The sequence below is a fragment of the Thunnus albacares genome, chromosome 20 (genome assembly GCF_914725855.1).
Source record: "Thunnus albacares chromosome 20, fThuAlb1.1, whole genome shotgun sequence".
Taxonomy (NCBI): Eukaryota; Metazoa; Chordata; class Actinopteri; order Scombriformes; family Scombridae; genus Thunnus; species Thunnus albacares.
The window spans coordinates 22,541,632-22,560,574 of record NC_058125.1 but is presented as its reverse complement, the minus strand read 5'-3'; the positions used below and the strand labels follow the sequence as shown (position 1 = coordinate 22,560,574).

Genomic DNA, 18,943 nt, shown 5'->3' with positions numbered 1-18,943 from the left:
ATTTAATATTAACTGCGTGTCATGCGCAGTGCGGAGCAGCACTGAGGCGCGTGAGCACAACTGTGCAGGGAAAATCCACCCTAAAACTGAATTGATGATTGCGCTATTTGGACATCAAACTCAAATGGAAATCAGAGTGCAACTACATTGGCATTTCAATTAGAATTTTACACCTAAAGTGCAAAAAATAAATATAAAAAATAAGGGATGAAAACAAAATAAGTCAATGCAATGAGAGACCAATACATATTCAAAATAAGGGGGAAAAATGAAATAATTATAAGAATGATTTTAAAAGGGCGATTCATTTGACTTCAGTGATAGAGAGTCAGTGATCTTCAGAGAAGATATTTCTGTATTATTCTAAGAAGCTGTTGCTTTTTTAAAAATTTGTTTTTAAGAGCAAGAGAGTTAAACTCAATCAAAAAAAGAGGGCAAGAGGGTTGGGAACCTAAAAACTTCTGTTTGTGAATAAAGAATTTTCCCAATAAAATAAAAAACAACACAGTTTAAAGATTTGTCATAATAACAAATTATATCTTTAAGATTAAGACAGTGAGTAACATTAATGTTACTGAAAACATGAGAGTTTAAATCAAACCAAAAATTTAAATGTCCCACACATATAAATACCACAGATTGTGATTTAGGGTGTATTCTCCTTTAAATACGTCGCTGAGCAGAGCGGAGATCTTCAGACAGACAGACGGCAGAGGAGGAGACGCTCGGCCGCAGCAGCTCACATCAGCGGGCTTAATGCACTGATAAACATCTCTGTACGGGGCGATGTTCAGGTAACAATTCATTATAATGTATCTCGTTTCATATCCGGTGTGAAAACAAGAACATTAAAACACTAGAACCAGTATGTCGTTGGCTGTTTTAGGATCGTTTGTTCGGGAAGAATTTGCACACCCAGTTTTGACAGCTGAGCTCAGCATCATGTGTCTGTTTTCAGTCGCTTATCTTGCTGTCATTTTTAGTCCTGTTTTATGTTATAATGATTACATTCGAGGTATTTACAGTGCATTTATTTAAATATATTATTCGGTAAGAAAATATTCTAGTAATGCCTCCTTACTGGTTGTGATGGTTTCTAATCAGTGTTCAACAGGGTCTCTTTCGTTTCTCTTTGGGATTAAAACCTTAACCAAGTATGATTTTATGATCAGTATTTCTAAATAGTCAAGATTTCATAGTGTAGCATTGTGTCATAGAGTCAGAAACATGAGGACCAATTGCCTGCTCACCTTTTTTAATCACAGATATTTCTTTATTATATAAATCCATAGACCAGTATCATATTTAACATTAGGCCGGGGCAGGAAAAGCTCTCAATATATGTTTTATTGCATTTTGCTTCTACAATTTGAGTTTCCCCTCTAGGCTGTGCTGTGGTGGTTGAATATAATCTGAATCTGAATTATTCAGTGTATGACAGAATGAATTTTCACAGGGCAACGTATAGAAGTCACTCACTGTAAGAGCAGCTATAAGCTCTGTATGGATTTCTGTTTGAAGTCAGTTTGTATTTTCTTGTCCCTCAGTGGTTGTAAAGTGTTTTTATTGAATGTGGATATGTGGCTTTACAACATGCATGCAGGAGGTCAATGTTATGCATTGTGACACTGTACACTACAAAGACCTTGTTCCCGTCTCCTGTACTTTACTTCAACTTTTAATCCTCAGTCTTATTCATGATCGCTTTCCAGCAGTGGTGGAGCCGAGCGATGGCCCATTTCTTTTTTTCTTTTTTTTTCTTGTGCAGAACTATTCCTGCACTTTAAGTTTAAAGTCTCCCTCCACTCAAAACTGTTTTTTTCTTCTTGTTGGATGTTTGAGCTTCATTGTGCAGAGTTAGAAGGCTGTTTTCATCTGCTGAAAGTAGAAAGTTTCTTTTGTACCTGTGAGTATGATATGTGACATCACAACTAGTTTGGAGCCAGTTGTGGTCCAGTATGCAAATTATTCAAGTGTGATATGGAAACTTGAAGCCTCCAGTGCACAAACACTGAGAATTTACAGTCAAGTAGGAGACATTTTGTGTCCAGCAGTTAAACTTTTGAAATGAACCATCTTTACATATTCATAAACTCTGGAATATTTAACGAGGGAGAAGGGTTAGGTGTCATTTTAAGGATTTTAACGAGATGAATATTTTTACATATCTTAAAACATGTTTAGAGGGGGTCTTTAAATGAAGACACCAGGATTTTGGACATGCACAAATTCAACAAAGCGTATTTAAGTAGGGCTGCAACTAACCATTATTTTCTGGATTAATTATTTAAGTCAATGAAATGCTTAAAAATTGTGAAAAAGCCCGGGGTAATGTTTAATTAGCTTGTTTTGTCTGACTAACAGTCCAAAACACATAAGAATATATAAGACAAAGAAAAATAGTAAATCATCACATTTGAGAAGCTGGAAACAAAGTACATTTGTCCTTTTTGGTTGTCTTTCGATTGACTAACTAATTAATCAACTAATCGTTGCAGCCCTATTTTAGTGTGTTCGGAAATTCCCAGTTGCTTTTGTACTTAAAGGGAAATTCCGGGTTATTTCATCCTGACATATTTCACATAAATGTGGCCATTGTGTCTCTATGTGTTGTTCTAACTTTGCTCTCACCAGCTTCCTTATAGAGATTCGGGGAAACAAGGACTCGCCCAAAACTACGTTTGTCTGGGCGAGCTGTGTGAGCCTCCTACAGCTCGTCAAATAAACATGAATTTTACGTGAATAATTTCAAACGTTTGTCTCTGATCATTTTGTGTGAGTCCTCGTCTCCCGACACTCTATAATGCAGCTGGTGAGAGGAAAGTTAGCATGATCCATTGAGCCACGATGGCCACATTTATGAGAAATACATCCGGTTGAAATAAACCAGAATTTCCATTTAAAAGTTTTGGCTCGTTTCCTTCAAATAAGGAAATTCTTCAGGTTTTTCTGCCCACAAGACTATTGGGGGATTTTTTTTAGATTTTGTATCAAAGTTTTCGCTTTAAGACAACGTCCACTAACCACTGATTGATAACTTCAGAGGAATAATTTGGCTTTTTGGTAAATACGCGTATTTATTTACTTGCCGAGAGTTGGATGAGAATATTGCATAGTCAGCAGGCTTAGCTTAGCATAATGACTGTAAACAAGAGTAAACAGGTTAACTATTCTTTTCTCCCAACTTTTGTTTCCCATCAATTCAACTGTGGCCACAAAATGGAAAGCAAGTGAAAGCAGCCTGTTTTCCCACGAGAGCAAAAACATTGTTTAACATTATTTGGGTCAAATGGTTTTGTTGTGTCGTGTTGTTGGCTGAGAGTATCTCTGTGTCCCTAGCCTACTTAAGTCAGATGGAGCGCATTAATGGGGACAAATATATGACAACAGCTTTCCTAAGACTCACTAGTTTCTCATTTAGACTTTGGTCGTATTCCCATCTGCTCTCGCTCACAGCTAGTTTGGTGTTCAGGGATTTAACACCAGCTTTCACTCTAATTATGAGTCAGTGTGATGAATGAGGCTGCTGGCCACAGTGGTACCTCCGGGAACTGTGTTTTCTCCTTTAAAATTTGCTGTTTACTCTCAGTATGTATGCTGAGCAAGTGGAAATTAAGTGCTCCTGTCATTGTTCTGCTGAATGTCAAAGTTTGCTTAAAGACATGTGCTGAAATAAAGCTACATTTGTGCTGCATTTTTAACCAAATCAGAGATTTCAAGTGTTATAAAATGTCAGTGGGCTCTCATTAAGGCCAGTTTAATATGTATTTAAATGTATGCAAAGCTACAAGTACGAATCAAATTAAAAATGCTGTGTTGCCTGTAGGAGCACATTTTGGAAACATTGATCTGAAGCTGTGTAGTTAATGTCTCATCTGTTCTTTTTGAGGAACATGTGGTTCTCTCTGTTGTGTATTCATCAGTGCTTCTGGGAATCTGGAGGGAGTGCTTTTCATTATCAATTCCCAGCTGTTGTTTGAAATAATTAACTCCTAAGTCAGTTTCTCACTTGATGTTGTTTCTCCAGCCTTGTTAGATACCAAGAGATTTTCAGGCTCAGAGATGAGGTTATAAGAAGTCAGACGAAACAAGGAAGTTTTCTCTGCTATGATACACTGGAGAATGTTGATGGATCATCCGGTCCATCAGCTTGTCTCAGCAGATTCAAAGCTCTGTGTTATAAATTTTCCCTTTTTTAATCTTGGTGTAATGACTCTTGTTTCCTTATTTCTTCCTCTCCAGATTTGTTTGCAATGGAAACGGATATGATACCAAAATTCTCCTCAAAAGACGAGGAAATTGACTTCTGGAAGGCTCTTTCCCTCAAGTACAAAACAAGGTATGTGATTCATATTGTGGATTATGTGTTTCTCCTCCAGTCAAAGTCTGACATGATGCGTTACTTCTTCAGTAACAATGACTTAGCTTAAAGAATAATAAAAATAATAATAATATTTATCTTTATTTATAAAGGATTTTTTTAAAAATCCACACGACAAAGTACTTCACAAAGGCAGCAAAATAAAACAAAAAAATCTGCTTAGTTCAACCTGGACCCAATTTTCCATTTTCTTTTCCATCTTAGTGAATAATTCTGACAAATGTCATCAGTTATCAACTAGTCTTTGTTTGTCTGTGTGTGTGTGTGAGACACTAAAACCTTTGCACACATGTATCAACAAGCAAGTGTTCCCAACAGTACAATAGCTGTAAAATGAAGCAATTGATTTAAGTCTTGTACTTTAAAGGCTGATCAATCATTTTTGGAACATTTGAGGTAATTTGAGGCATCATCACATGCTTAACTGAAGAGACTGAGTAATAATCATAACATTTGATGTAAACATTTTCATTTTACCGTCCTTGTACACTATATTTATTATATGGGCACCATTGTAAATGGTAAATGGACTTCCCTTACAGTACTGTGCAAAAGTTTTAGGTACTAAAAGTAAAGTTAGGATGCATACAAAAATGCTATAAATTGTTTTTATTTATAAATTAGCTTCATACAAAGTTCAGCAAACAGCAGAAACCTAAATGAAATCAGTATTTGCTGTGTGAGCAGCTTTGCCTTTAAAACAGCAGCAGTTCTCCTCATTACACCTGCACACAGTTTTTCAGCAGGTCAGTTGTTCTTGCATCTAGGAGAAGTTGTCACAGTTCTTCTGTGGATTTCGGCGTCTCAGCTGCTTCTGTCTCTTCATGTAATCCCAGACTGACTCCATGCTGTTGAGATCAGGGCTCTGTGGGGGCCGAACCATCTGTTGCAGGACTCCTTGTTCTTCTTGTCGCTGCAGAATAAATTTGGGACGGATCAGACGCCTCCCTGATGGTATTGCATTATAAACAAGAATCTAAACATCTAAAGTGCCTAAAACTTTTGCACAGTACTGTATACAGTATAGCGCTTTTCTACAGACAAAGCGCTTTACAATTGTCACCTCTCATTCACCCATTCACATACACACTCACACATCAATGCATGCAAGGGACTGGCTTGACCATCACGAGCAACTTGGGGTTCAGTGTCTTGCTCATCCAACACCTTTTGGGATGAACTGTGAGCCAGACCTTATCACTCAACATCAGTATTGAACCTCACTAATGCTCTTGTGGCTGAATGGGAGAAAAACAAGCCTGAAACCAGAAGAGTGGAGGCTGTTATAGCTCCAGATTAATGCTCATGGTTTTGGAATGACATGTTCACCAATTCTGTTTGGGTGTCCACAAAGTTATGGCCATATAGTGTATTACAAGACAGTCAATTTGAGAGTGATGTCTGGTTGTAATCTCTGTATTTTTGAATTGAGGTACCTCTTTGTTAACTACGTTTGACTCAGATTTTGCCATTGATTTACTATCAGATTTTAGATCAAGTAGCTCTACAGCCTCTTTGTGTCTGTGGGAACGACAGCTCAGCAATGCACCACCTCAGGAATGCTTCATCTGCTATCTTGTCATTGGATTTCAGTCATCCATTCTCACTCTTTGAATTAAAAATATCGTTGACAGATCCAGTGTCACGAGTCTTGTGTGAGACGAGCAGTGAAAGCTCCGGTGGAAACCTCTCCCTTTTCCCCCAAGCGACAGCTCCTGTTTCACATTAAACATAAAAGGCTCTCACTTTTCTTTGTCCTCCTGTCTTTGAATAGGTTTATGTAATGGTACTGTTGCTGTGTTTGCTGTTGTGATTACACAACATTTTAATGATCTAAGGGCTACTAAAATTAGCTGTCAAGCTGAAATCTTATCTTATAGCCATTCGCTTGATTAAGAACAACTGATTGGAATCTCACACCCTGTGTTAAAGGAAACAATCTCGGGTCTACACCCAGTTATATAAGAATCTCTAGACAATAAGCTTCCTGCAAAGTCAAGGCCGCCTCCATTCTGTTTGTGTGTGGTATCTGATGTAGGAATTTTCTTTTCTTAATACTTTTATGATTGTAAAATTAATGTTTTTATATTTAGGCAGTTCATATTAAAATAATCCAATATTTTTATGATAACAAGGGAATAAATGATTGTGTGATGTGAATATGAAATCCACAGATAATTAGCTGCTGACTCTCTCTTCTCTTCAGCCATACCAAAGCTTTTTAGGGTCTTGCAGCTAATTGTTTTGGTTTATGGCTCACAACTTTACTGTTTACTGGATATAAAAATGTCGTTTTATAGGATTTTCTGTCCCTTTAAGACTCTTTGCAAGTCATTAACAACAGAACAATAATTGATTTAAAAGCCTTGTGCATTAACTTATAACACAATTGGTGAGAAAAACCACAAATTTTACAAACTTGTGTTAAATATGCAGAAAATCAAGTGTCATGAAATGTTCTGCCTGCTTTAGGATTGATTCCCTCACACTAGCCACTCTCATACGCTGGAGTATTTTAAATGCAGGTTGATAACTGTGAAGAGGAAGCACCAGCGTGTAAATTGGTAACAGCCAATCTTTTCCAAGTGAAACCGGTTCAAAGCCTGGCCTTACTGAACACAAGTGTTTGTAAATTGATTTTCTGGCTCTGTGCTACCTCTGGCACTGAAGGTCACATGATGGTTATTCCTGTTACCATTTTTAGAAAGCTAGGTCTGTGTGCGGCCATCTGTGCCCATCCATGGCCATATCAGCAGACACTTACATAATCACCACTTTCTAGTAAAGCCGTACAGTGGTCACATATATAATGTTTTTTTTTAATGAAACACTCAAATCAGGTTCCTGGGAATAACCGGTCTATCTGGATAAACATAAACAGGATAAAACTGTCAAAATATCACATGCAACCAAGTCAGTTCACTTTGGTGTTCTGACAGGTTTTTGTTTGTTTCACAAAAACTGGGCGAGACTGTGGCTGCATTTGGGGGTTGGGCGCCAGAGGCTTGTGCACAATGCATCCTGGTACATGTAGGCACTGACAGCACAGCTCCACGAGCAGGAAAACTCAGCTTTCTCTGTGAATATAGCATGCACTGAGGAATTTATTGCTTCAATTGACTATATTTACCCTCAACACTGATTGGCCATCCACATAAAACATGGTGATTAATGTGTAGAGTTGCTGCCCAATTCCTGCTCTTTATATTTGGATTATAGGCTTTAAAAAATAATGGACGTAGCTACCTTGACGACACCCATTGATTTATGGACTCCCATTTTGATACTTCAAGTTTGCATTTTGACCATCGCCATCTTGGATTTTTGGGTGGAGCTGTCCCTAATGCTAGCTGCTAGCTTGGTTAGCAAGGTGCATTCACATCTGTGGTTAACTGTGATAATGCTAATGCTAATTTTCGCTAGTGGACTTATTAGAGGGTCTTTTAGTACAACCAAATGCTGAACAAGACTGACAACCAAAATGTTAAAATTACCCTTCATGAACTGAAAACACACTGAAATAGCGATAGCTGCAGCTATGCCTATACTCTGAATCTGGGGTTAAACCAAGGTTACGTTACCTAATCAATGTGGTAGCGACGCGCCTGATGGCACCCACCTGTCACTCAAAGTGGCCACATCCTTAATTACGCATAACTTTAAGCCACCCCCTGCCAGTGGCCAGACAAAATAACATAAAGATAAAATTAAATAAAGCACTAGAAAGCTGTTTTCCAATTGAATGCACCCACCTGCCATGTCTCCCAGGCTGTTTGCATACTGACCTCTTTCTGTCTCAACTTCTTGGTTAATGCCGTCTCTTCTGTCTTCCCACAGCTGCCAGGAGGCTCAAGAGGAGCTCCTGGAGTTCCAGGAGGGAAGCAGGGAGCTGGAGGCTGAGCTGGAAGCACAGCTGGGCCAGGCCGAGCATCGTATGAAGGACCTGCAGTCTGAGAACCAAAGACTCAAGAATGATGTCGAAACACTCAAGGTAACGGCAAGAGTTTGTTGAAAGAGCAGGGAAGATAAATGAAATGATCTGTGTCTCTGTGTCAACACTGAAAGTGTTTTATCGGCTCAGGTTGCCACTTAACACAGTATTGGTGAGAAAGTAGTCCCGTCTGATAAAGACGTTGTAATGAGCTACAGTTTAATTGTGTGTGTATTTGTAGTTAATTTCGTGTCCACCTGTGCATCCTTTCTGGTTAGCTACTTAAAGGGGACCTATAATGTTCATTTCCAGCTCTAAATCAGACTCCACTATCTTTGCAAAAAAAACCTTGTTTATCTCATACTGGCCCTTTATGCAGCCCCTCAGTTCAGCCTCTGTCTCTATCAGGCAGTTTTAGCTCCTGTCTCTTTAAGGCCCGCCTCCTGATGAGCACACTCTGTTCTGACTGGCCAGCTTTCCGGAAGCCTGTCGAGGCGCAGCCATATCAGGGTTAAGTTACCACTGATGCAAACCCAACATTTCCTGCTTTACTGCTTCATGTTAAAGCTTATAAGTGACTAAATAACAGGAGACTTGATGTGAAGATTTACAGGAAATTAAACATGTTCTTCACTGAATTAGCAGAGATTCGTTTATGGCACTAAGAACCAGTCGACACCTATATATATATATATATATATATATATATATATATATATATATATATATATATATATATATATATATATATATATATATATATATATATATATATATATATATATATATAGAGCATATATTACAACATATATATAACATATATTACAACATATATATATTTGGATCTATTTGTTCAGCGGATCAGTTAGAAATAATGCAGGGAGGAATAGTACGAGTAGAAACAGCCACAGTGATGATGATGATGTTTGATGAAGAGCTGCAGACGACCAGCACACCTCCAACAGGTGAACTACTTATTTTACTTTGCTGTGCTGTGTGATGGAAAGCACTCTCAGGAAATAAAGGAATAATTTGACATTTTGGTAACAAAATCAATCTAACAGCACCTTAAGTTCTCTAAGTAAAACACTGTATCTTGTTTGTTTAATTCATACAAAAACTGATGAGTAACTGACTGATGGGGCATTATGTCTTAGGCTATAACTTATCTGAAATCACTTCTATGTTCACTTCCTCACTTCTCCCTATAAAAAGGAAAATTTACTCAATAATGAGCAGTAAATTGAGATTTTGGATATTTACTAATCATCGTCATTCTGCATCATCATTGACAGCGAAATGTTGCATATCTCAAATAGCGTACATGTCATAGACACTATGGCTGTGTCTGAAATCACTCAGAGCAAATATTTGTAGGACAGAAGTGTAATATGACCATACCTTTTAAAATGGAAGTCCACACGTCTTAGTTAATGAATCCTGACTTGATTAGAAGATTTAAAAAATAGTCAAAAATACATAGAGTAGGACTTGGCTGTGTATGTGACTGTGTCTGTGAATGTGGATTTATGATGAGACCAGCTTTATGTATATGTATGTATTCTTAACAATACATTAAGCTCTGAACCAAGTAAGTACAGTACGTCTCCATACATACCCATATGATAAATATTTGATGCTTTTTTTACAGCCATCTTATATCATCACTTGTCCTTGAGTGCAGTCTCTTGGGAGTGAGGAGAAGTGAAGTCAGGCTGTAACAGCTGCTGCTGCTGCCCTCGATGCACTTGTGATGCACTTGTATTTTTTTCTGGTGAGCCTGCAGCTTCATCCTGGTTATATGTAAGGGGTCACAGGCTCATATTGAGATTGCACCTAGAGTATAAGGGCTGGTAATAAAACCTTGTCCCATGACCAGGAAAATAAAAGGTTGCCCTCGGGAAGAATATCACACTGTCATTTCTTGTGGGTCTGTGCTTGTTGGAGGCCTAACTCAGACAGTTATGATGTGATTTATTGGACTCAGTGAGGAGAATAGTCCTGGAGATGAAATAGTTTGGGAATCCATGTGCTATCTAAATGCTAATCTCACTTCATGAAGTGCTGAGGTACCTCTCTTTTCCAGTCTCAGCACTTATCATACCAACACCTGCTCTGTCCTTAGTGGGTGGTATACTGATGCAGCTGATCTTTATGATTCTTATAAATAATGCATCAGGTTGTGTCTCTCGTTCTTATTCTCGCTCCATAATTAGCAAATGGCGGGTGGCACATTTTTCTGTCCATTTTTCCAGCCCGGTGAGTAAAGTCACCAGCTGGGATGAGACGTGTGTGCCAGGTTGTCTGTCGGGTTTTGTTTTTCCAGACAAACAGTACACTTCACACATTACCTTGGTTTTGGGCAAAAAACACTCAAGTGGTCATTTCGGAGCAACAATGCACTGTTGGCTTTTCAGAGATGCATTCCTGCTCTATATAATACTTATTGTGGGTTAGATCACATACTTTCACCCATTGTTGACAGTTTTTGTACAAACTACAGTGGCTCTGAGGAGCAAAACACAGCAGCATTACTGACTAACAGCATTTGTTAAAGTTCCCCTCTAGTCATGGTTTAAGCCATGTAAAATGCTTTGCTTTAGATAATATATTGTGTCTGATATATTGTCTGATTTTGTTTTTTTCTGCAAAATAAGTTAAATTATCTTGTTAAAATCTTTAAATCACCTCTACTCCTCTGCCCTCATTAAGAATTTCAGGATTATGAATATGCAAATTATCCCCACTTTGCATTCGAACCCCCCACTGCTCACCTGTTCACTTTTGACTCTGCTCATCAGACACAATAACCTCTGGTTGTTTCCTGTTACTACTGTATGCAGAGGACACAACACCGTTTAACAAAACAGCATCAAACAACAACACAACAACATTTCAGGAAAAAATTACATTAAAAAAACAAAATTTTAGAAAAGACATTTCAGAAAATAGATGATCAAATCAAAGAACAATACAGCAAATCACAGAAAATATGTCACAAAACACCAAAACACTTGAAAAAAGACAACATTTAACAGAACTAATAAATTTTTTTTTTTAAAAACAACAGCGTAAAGACCACATTTTAGAAAATACTGTCATTTCAGAAAAGATTTTTAGAAAATATATAATTTGGGAAAACAATAATTTTTCAGTAATCAGACATGACATTTCAGAAAAAATTGGGATGTTTACAGATAACAGATAACATGAAATTTTGAAAAGACTATATTTCAGAATGTGTCAGAAAAACCACACAAAAAAAATAAGGGGGAACACAAAATTCATAAAATGTCAAAATTTCTGAAAGACACATTACATATGAAACATTAAGAAAATCATCTCCTGTTCATTCATTTTTTGAAATGCTATAGTGTTTTGTAAAATGCTGTTTCCTGATTTGGTGTTGTGTTTTGTTGACTTGTTTATTTGTTTTATTTCATTAATGTTTTTCCTCCAATGTTGTGCTTTGCACCTCAGAACCACCATACAAAGCACATTACAGCATAAATTACTGTATATTTTAACTGGACTTTCATTGTGTGTTAATGGAATTTGCTGAATGAGATTCATGAATGAGGGAGCAAACAGAGGTCTGTCTGGTCCACGTGTGACCTGCTGCAGTTGATTCAGACACTATAGTAACAGCAGATATAGGTCAGACTTACAGACAGGCCCGGCAGTATTTATCGAGCTGATTGTCCCAGAGCTGGTGGATATATAGGTCACACTTCACATCCTGTGCCTAACAGTGGAGAGGAGGAAAATGCGGGGAGCACTGAAAAATGGATGATAAGATCTAAATGGTGTGCATCAGGAGCTGGTAAATGTGCTTCGGTCTTACATGAAATGTGATCATTATCCTGTCCTGTCTTGCCCTTCAGGAGAAGCTGGAGCAGCAATATTCTCAGAGCTACAAGCAGATCTCCATGCTGGAGGACGACCTTGGCCAAACACGCAGCATCAAGGAGCAGCTCCACAAATATGTCCGAGAGCTTGAACAGTCCAATGACGACTTAGAAAGAGCCAAAAGGTTTGTTTCTGCTCTTAACACTCACTAGGATAAAAATAAGAAAATATCCCTGAGTAGCATTTGTGTGTCACTGAATTTACCATCCACACAACACCTTGACCTGATGGAAAGGTGTTTATTTTTCTCATTAGTGCAGCCACTTTGTGATCGTTATTTAATCTATATGAAAATTTGCCAGAGATGCGAGTCTTGTTACAATTAGCAAATGGCTCAAATGCAATTGATTGCTGGCTTAAATTTGATTAAAATCAATGCTGCACTTGCACAACCTTGAGATATTGATCACTTATCAGTACTTGAGTAGTCCAAAAGAGTAGATAGGACTCACAGAAGGCAAGCCCATTTTATTTGACATTTTATTTGTGTTGAATGAAATGCTCATTTTTTTTTAGATTTTGTGAAATTCATTATTTTGTTTGTTTTTTTCTCTCAATGTTGCTTCCTCCGTTTCTTTCTCAGAGCTACTATCGTGTCTCTGGAGAACTTCGAGCAGCGTCTGAACCAGGCCATTGAGAGGAATGCCTTCCTGGAAAGTGAGCTGGATGAGAAGGAGTCGCTTCTGGTCTCTGTACAAAGATTAAAGGATGAAGCCAGAGGTGATTATTGATTAGATTTTACTAATGAGCTAAGCTGTCAGTCACCGCTTCACCTCATTAACATACGACTGCCGCAACTCCCCTCTTACTGATGAACTGTGTCAATTTAAGATATCTACTTTCCCACATAGTTGTACAAATTTCTTTGTGCCCTTAGCAGTTCCTTTTATCTTTTTTTATTTTTGCAGACTTGCGGCAGGAGCTCGCTGTCCGTGAAAGACAGTCAGATGTATCCAGGATGTCCGCTCCAAGTTCGCCCACACAGGACAATGAGAAGATGGACACTGCGGTACAGGCCTCTCTCTCTCTCCCTGCCACCCCACTGAGTAAAGGTCTGGACAACGCCTTTGCCAACCCAACAGGTACGTGCAGCCTGTCTTCCCTTGAGGGCTTTTTTTTTTTTTTTTTTTTTTCAGCATGCAGGTACAAACTCTGAAATCTGAGATGTTTTGTACTTAAGAGCCCTGAAGCCTGCTGTTGTTTTCATGTATGGACACATCTAGGGAGGGAGAAGTGATTTTTAAAAGGAAAGAATGTGCCTTTATTTATGGGTAGGGTGTGGTATAAAATATCCAATTCCAGGAATACAAGTCAATGGTTAAGATTAAAAGGCATGGCTGTATGAAGAGAGCTGGATATGGCTCCACTACTCAGCATTGTGCCAATCTCCCCCAGTGGCCACTTGCGGTAGTGTAATGAGAAAAATCCCCATTATAAAAGAGAAGTCTGTAAAACTGTTTAAAGGATACCACAAACTGCTAACAATGCCAATTATTACTCTTTGTATTATGAATTTTTAAGCCATGAAAGTTTTGGATTTGCTAGAAAAGTGATTTTAACGTTTGTGAAGTCATTCCAACACAAAGTCTGCGGGCTGAGCGGGACCACGTGCAGTGGGACACGCAAACTGGAGCCAAACCCAAAATCAAGAAAACTTTTTGGATTTATGCCCCAAACTACAAATTTTCATTCGATGGAATGGGTGCCATCTTTGAGTCTAATATCCAGGTCTTATAATACATCCATGATAAAAAAGCCGTAAAAATACAGTTTGTTAAAACAGCGAGGAATGAGAGTGTGCCAATACATGTTGGTGTATTTTTATCCATGCTAGTTGCTCTTGGGATGCATTGACATTCACAGTGAAAACGTCATCTTCTGATTCATCTTTTTCATTCACCCTCCTCTGTACAGTGCTTTCAAATGGCTACAGCAGCAACTCACCATTAACTCCCTCTGCAAGAATATCAGCCCTCAACATCGTCAGTGATTTACTCCGGAAAGTTGGGGTGAGTCATTCTGCGTTACTGCACTCAAAAACACTGTACAGTATCTCTGTTTATCCATCAGTTTCAGGTCACCTTTTCTCTTCCCACTCCCTGTAGAAAGTCCCTGTGTTTCCAGTGTGAAGGAGAGCATCATCTTCTGTTTATATCTCCCCTCAGGCTCTGGAGTCCAAACTCGCTGCTTGCAGGAACTTTGCCAAGGACCAGAAGGCTAGGAAGGCGTACGCTCTTGAGAACAGCAACATCCTCAACGCAAACACAGCCAACTACTCGCAGTCACTCCATACATCATATTTTGACAAAGCGTAAGTGAAACCAAACACCCACCTGCCTTTGCTCTTACATCTTTCCTCTCTTAGTCATGAGTCAGGGCTAATTTATGACAAGAATCCTACGGTGAAATGTGATAGATCATTCCTGTCAGATGTGTTTTCAGGATGTCTTATGATAAAAGATTATGTGATGTGGATGATGATGTGTTGGATGACGAAGGTATCTGAGACCTGTGTGCATTTTTCCCAGCAGGACAGAGATGGTCACATTCCCTGCATTGATTCTGGGTAATTGTAGCTCCTCCGCCTGTTAACTGAGTGTGGTGGGGTGCATGCATGCTGCTGCTGATTATAACAAGGCTCTTTTCCCATGTAGAGCTCATACAGTAGAAATAACCATGACTGTTGGTTAGATGACCTCGCCACTAACTATTCAAGGGTGGAGGTGATGGTGGTAGTGATGTAATGGTGCTGGTATTTCCCCCTTGCCTTTTATATTCTAAGCTGACCTAACAGATGTCTTTCTTGCCTATGTATGAGTGTGAGCAGTTAATTAAAGCTCTTAACTAACATCAAGAGCTTTTATGTATAGGAGTAAAAAACAAGCAAGTTTTGTCACAAGCCTGATGCAAGAGAAACTTGATGAAAGTGAAACTACTGCTACTGCTACTACTGGTTGTCATTAAAGGATCAGCCTGGTTTTAGTCTATATTTTTGTTATTTTCAATAAATCTGATGAAAAGACCAAAACTACTTCCCTACAAACAAAATTTCCCTACCCTGTCAGCAGCACTCAGTTCCAGTTCAATTGATTTCTTCTGAAGACTTGAATCTTTTGGTCACAAATATATAGTTAAATTTTGAAAAAAGGCTCAGTAATTCCTAAGATAGCTGTAGTTTTTAGCCATGCTAGCGGTGTGGTTCAAGGGATGCAGTTGGTCCACCACTATGGTCCAGACTGGAATATCTCCACGACTCTTGGATGGATTGCTATTAAATTTAGCACAGTTATTCATGGTCTCCAGATGATGAATCCTAATGATGTTGGTTATCCTTTGACTTGTCCTCTAGTGCCACCATCGATTGTATTTTACAGTTAAATTTCTCTACAACTGGATGGATTGTCATGAAATTAGTTTCAGACATTCATGTTCCCCTCAGGATGAACTGTAATGACTTTGGTGATTCTGTAAAGTAGCAGCGACTCTGCAACGGAGGTTTATAACGAGTTTCAGCTCATTGTTTAGCTGTCTGGCTGCAACTTTACTGTTTTGGTTCACTCTCAGCACTCTAGTGTAGTTTTCTGCCGCAGCAGGCAGCTGTTTTCAGTGAAAAAGCTCTAAAAACCCAGTGTACACTACCTGCTCAGCACCAAATGGCTGTGGACTAACTGGTGAACATAGTGGAGCATTTAGCAGCTAAAGAGCCAGATATTTCCCTCAGGAGTTGGTAGAGAGCAAAAACAACTAGAAGAGAGAGAATATTGGACTTATTTTCACCAGGTGGACAGAAACACATCTCCAAATAAATGATAATGTTGCTCCGTAAATGCTGGATGCAGAAATAAGCAACTGTTTGCTAACAAGTTCAACATATCAGCTTAAAACGTGATATGTCAGTCGCCTCACAGAGCTGATAGTGTAGTTTTAGACTCTGGAGCTGCAGCACAGTGGAATGAGATATATCAGGTTTGGATACACGAATGATACTTGTTGATAGGATCAATTCATTTTTGGTTTTACTCTTATTCTTTAATAGTCAATCATATTTATTGGTAAAAGTGCTGTTCCGTCTCATTTTATGCTGCTGTGTCACTGTCCTATCTATTGTGTTGACAACAGTTACTTATTGTGTAAGGCCGCTGGTGAGAGCAGGGACTGGCAGTGTGACAGTGTATAGTGTTTCTGCTGTGTGAGAGAGAGTAAAGAGGCAGATTATACATATTGAAACGCGTAACCACAAGGGCGTCAGGGCAGGCAGGTTCATGTACAGGTTTGAAAAAGCCATTTGATCTCACATAATTATCTCCTTTTGATCATTATTTTTCTACTATTTACATTTTAATTAATTGTGTTGAAGCAATTTTTGTTGTGTGAAAGCTTCCCAGAGTCATGACTCAGGCCTAAACCACGCTACAAATACTGATCATGGTCCAACTACGACTCACAAAAGGAAGCGGTTCAACCGGTCTGTCAGGATAACCCTCAAACTTCCTTCCCAGTTTCTGAGATAAAGTCCCATTTTTAGCAGCACATGAAGTCATCCATCTAGTAGTTGTAGCGTCCCTAGTGTGTGAGATGGAGACAGTTTGAGTAAATAATGAGGACAGAATGACATTGTGACCTGCTGCTGCTCAGGTCAGTGCTTTGTGCTGTGTTGGCAGCAGCTACTGGAAAGTGTCAGTGTATCTGAGGTGGAGATTTGACAGTGATTGTAAACACTGAAGCTTATGTCAAACTGAGAGACTGGCATTAAGAAGGACATGAGAGGTTTATCTGACAATTTGATTAATTTTTACTGTAATTCCCATCTCCATCCTACTTATGGAATCTCTGTCAAGCCATTTCTGCCAAGAAAAAAAAGATGAAATGTTACAGAGACAAAAATGGTGAATCAAATTTATGAGAGAGGAAGTATGTCAAAATTTTGACTTTCGATTTGGGGTTTTTAAAAAAAACATTTTGACTTGCCATACTTTTCGCATAATTTGGAATTAGTAAGTACATTTTTTGACTTATTATTTACTTAGAGTCAACATTTTGGTTTATGTCATAATTGTAATCTCAGCGTGTGTTCAGACAGAATGTAAAGCGAATTTTAGACATGGCGTGATAACTTCCAACATCAATAGAAAGATGCATATTTGCTCAGGTTGGCATGAATTGATGTTTCAAACTATTTCACAGCAGTGATTGATCAGCAGATCTGAGTGATGAGGGGTTCAGAAAGATAATCTGGTACCAGTCCATGCAGTGCTTTAAAAACAACAGAATCACTGTTAAGAATAACTTAATCCAGAACAGACCATTATCATGTCAGCGGCAGGTAATGGGTTAGTTGGCCATTGGTTCTGGTATCATCATTAATCCATCTAACGTTTTGACCTTCCTGGGTTGATGTCAGTCTCTTGTTTTATTTTTTTTTTCAGCAGCAGGACAGTGAACGGACTGGAAACTGGTACCCTGACAGCCATCACCGCCCCTCCTGCTGCCTCCTCCCCTGGCTTAGTGCCCCTCACTGTGTGACGGTAACTCCCCCCTCCGCCCCCCTTTTACCCAACACATCCATCCTGCAACAGAAACTCACATCTACTGTAATAAAAGGAGGCCCAGACAACGATGCAACACAAATGACTAATACTGTAAAACGTTGATGTACTGTTACCTTCACTCACTCTCTCTGTGTCTGTTGCTCTGACTCAACACTTGTGCTTCGTTCCTGCTGTAATTATGTGTCCATGTCTGTATATTTTATGTGTTACTGTATATGCTGTTTGTTCACCGGCTTGTATAAAGATGACACAGCCGTCTCTACTCTGACACACGCTTTAAGATTCCCTCAGGATCTCCCTTGATTTGTGAAATAATTACTGAGTGCACCATATCATCTTAAAATGGAAATGATATGCAATTTAAATTTTTTTTTTGTTGTTGTTGGAATTTTTGAGCACACAGTTAACAATTTAAACAGCTTTTTTCACTCTTTCTACAGCAATAACTTCAATTAAAGTAACAGTTAAGTGCACTCACATCCACCACAAAGCCCATGAATGGGGGGGAAAAAAGGTTTTAATGGGTTGGCACATGTGCAAATGTCCTGAATAATTGTGCGCCACATGGTCTATGTCACCATCAATTATTGATGTTTTAAAAATGTCCACCATATGAGCCTCACAGGCTAATGTTTTAAATATAATAACTGATGTTTAGGTGAGGACTCAAGTGATTTTCCTGTTAACATGTGAGGGAGTCTCTGTGTCATTGTAGTGAGTCTAACAGACCATCTGTCTTCTGAACTATGTGACATGATATGTACAGTATTGGTCATATTGATCGTTATTTATTGGCAGCAGAATTAATTACAGCTGTCGTAGTGTTCAGACCAGTTAACCAGCATTCTTGGATTCTGTAGTCGAAATGTTTTATCCTGCTGAAACCGGCGTTTTTTCCAAGTTAACACAAAACAAAAAAACATTTTTAGTACTGTACACTTTTCAGTAAGCACTTTGATCCAGGGTGTGAACTTAATCTGTTTGTTTTTTCATTTTTATTCAAGTGCAATATTGCCTGTTTGTTATTGTTCGTAGGTTTGATTTATGTCAGATTTCTTTTATGGCATGTTTTAATAAAATATATAATTATTCTCCATCTATTACTTTTGTAATGTTGACTGGTTCTTACTGTGGAGGAAATTAGACCTGCTACTATTATTTTGTTATATTTTC

The 18,943-nt window shown here is 38.5% G+C and overlaps 1 protein-coding gene across 2 annotated transcripts; it reads left to right on the top strand.

The window, feature by feature from the left end:
* Positions 1-691: 691 nt before the first annotated feature.
* Positions 692-17,854, top strand: ndel1a (nudE neurodevelopment protein 1-like 1a). Of its 2 annotated transcripts, XM_044337425.1 has the most exons (10): positions 692-794; positions 4,243-4,339; positions 8,219-8,372; positions 12,197-12,345; positions 12,805-12,941; positions 13,130-13,303; positions 14,136-14,230; positions 14,387-14,532; positions 14,753-14,787; positions 17,648-17,768. In XM_044337425.1, the coding sequence occupies exons 2-10, from the start codon at positions 4,254-4,256 to the stop codon at positions 17,659-17,661; spliced, it is 990 nt and encodes a 329-aa protein (XP_044193360.1). In that variant the 5' UTR covers positions 692-794; positions 4,243-4,253; the 3' UTR covers positions 17,662-17,768. The 2 variants fall into 2 exon arrangements, with proteins under 2 accessions (XP_044193360.1, XP_044193359.1); XM_044337424.1 differs by lacking the exon at positions 14,753-14,787 and having other exon boundaries at positions 17,648-17,854.
* The last annotated feature ends 1,089 nt before the right edge of the window (positions 17,855-18,943 follow it).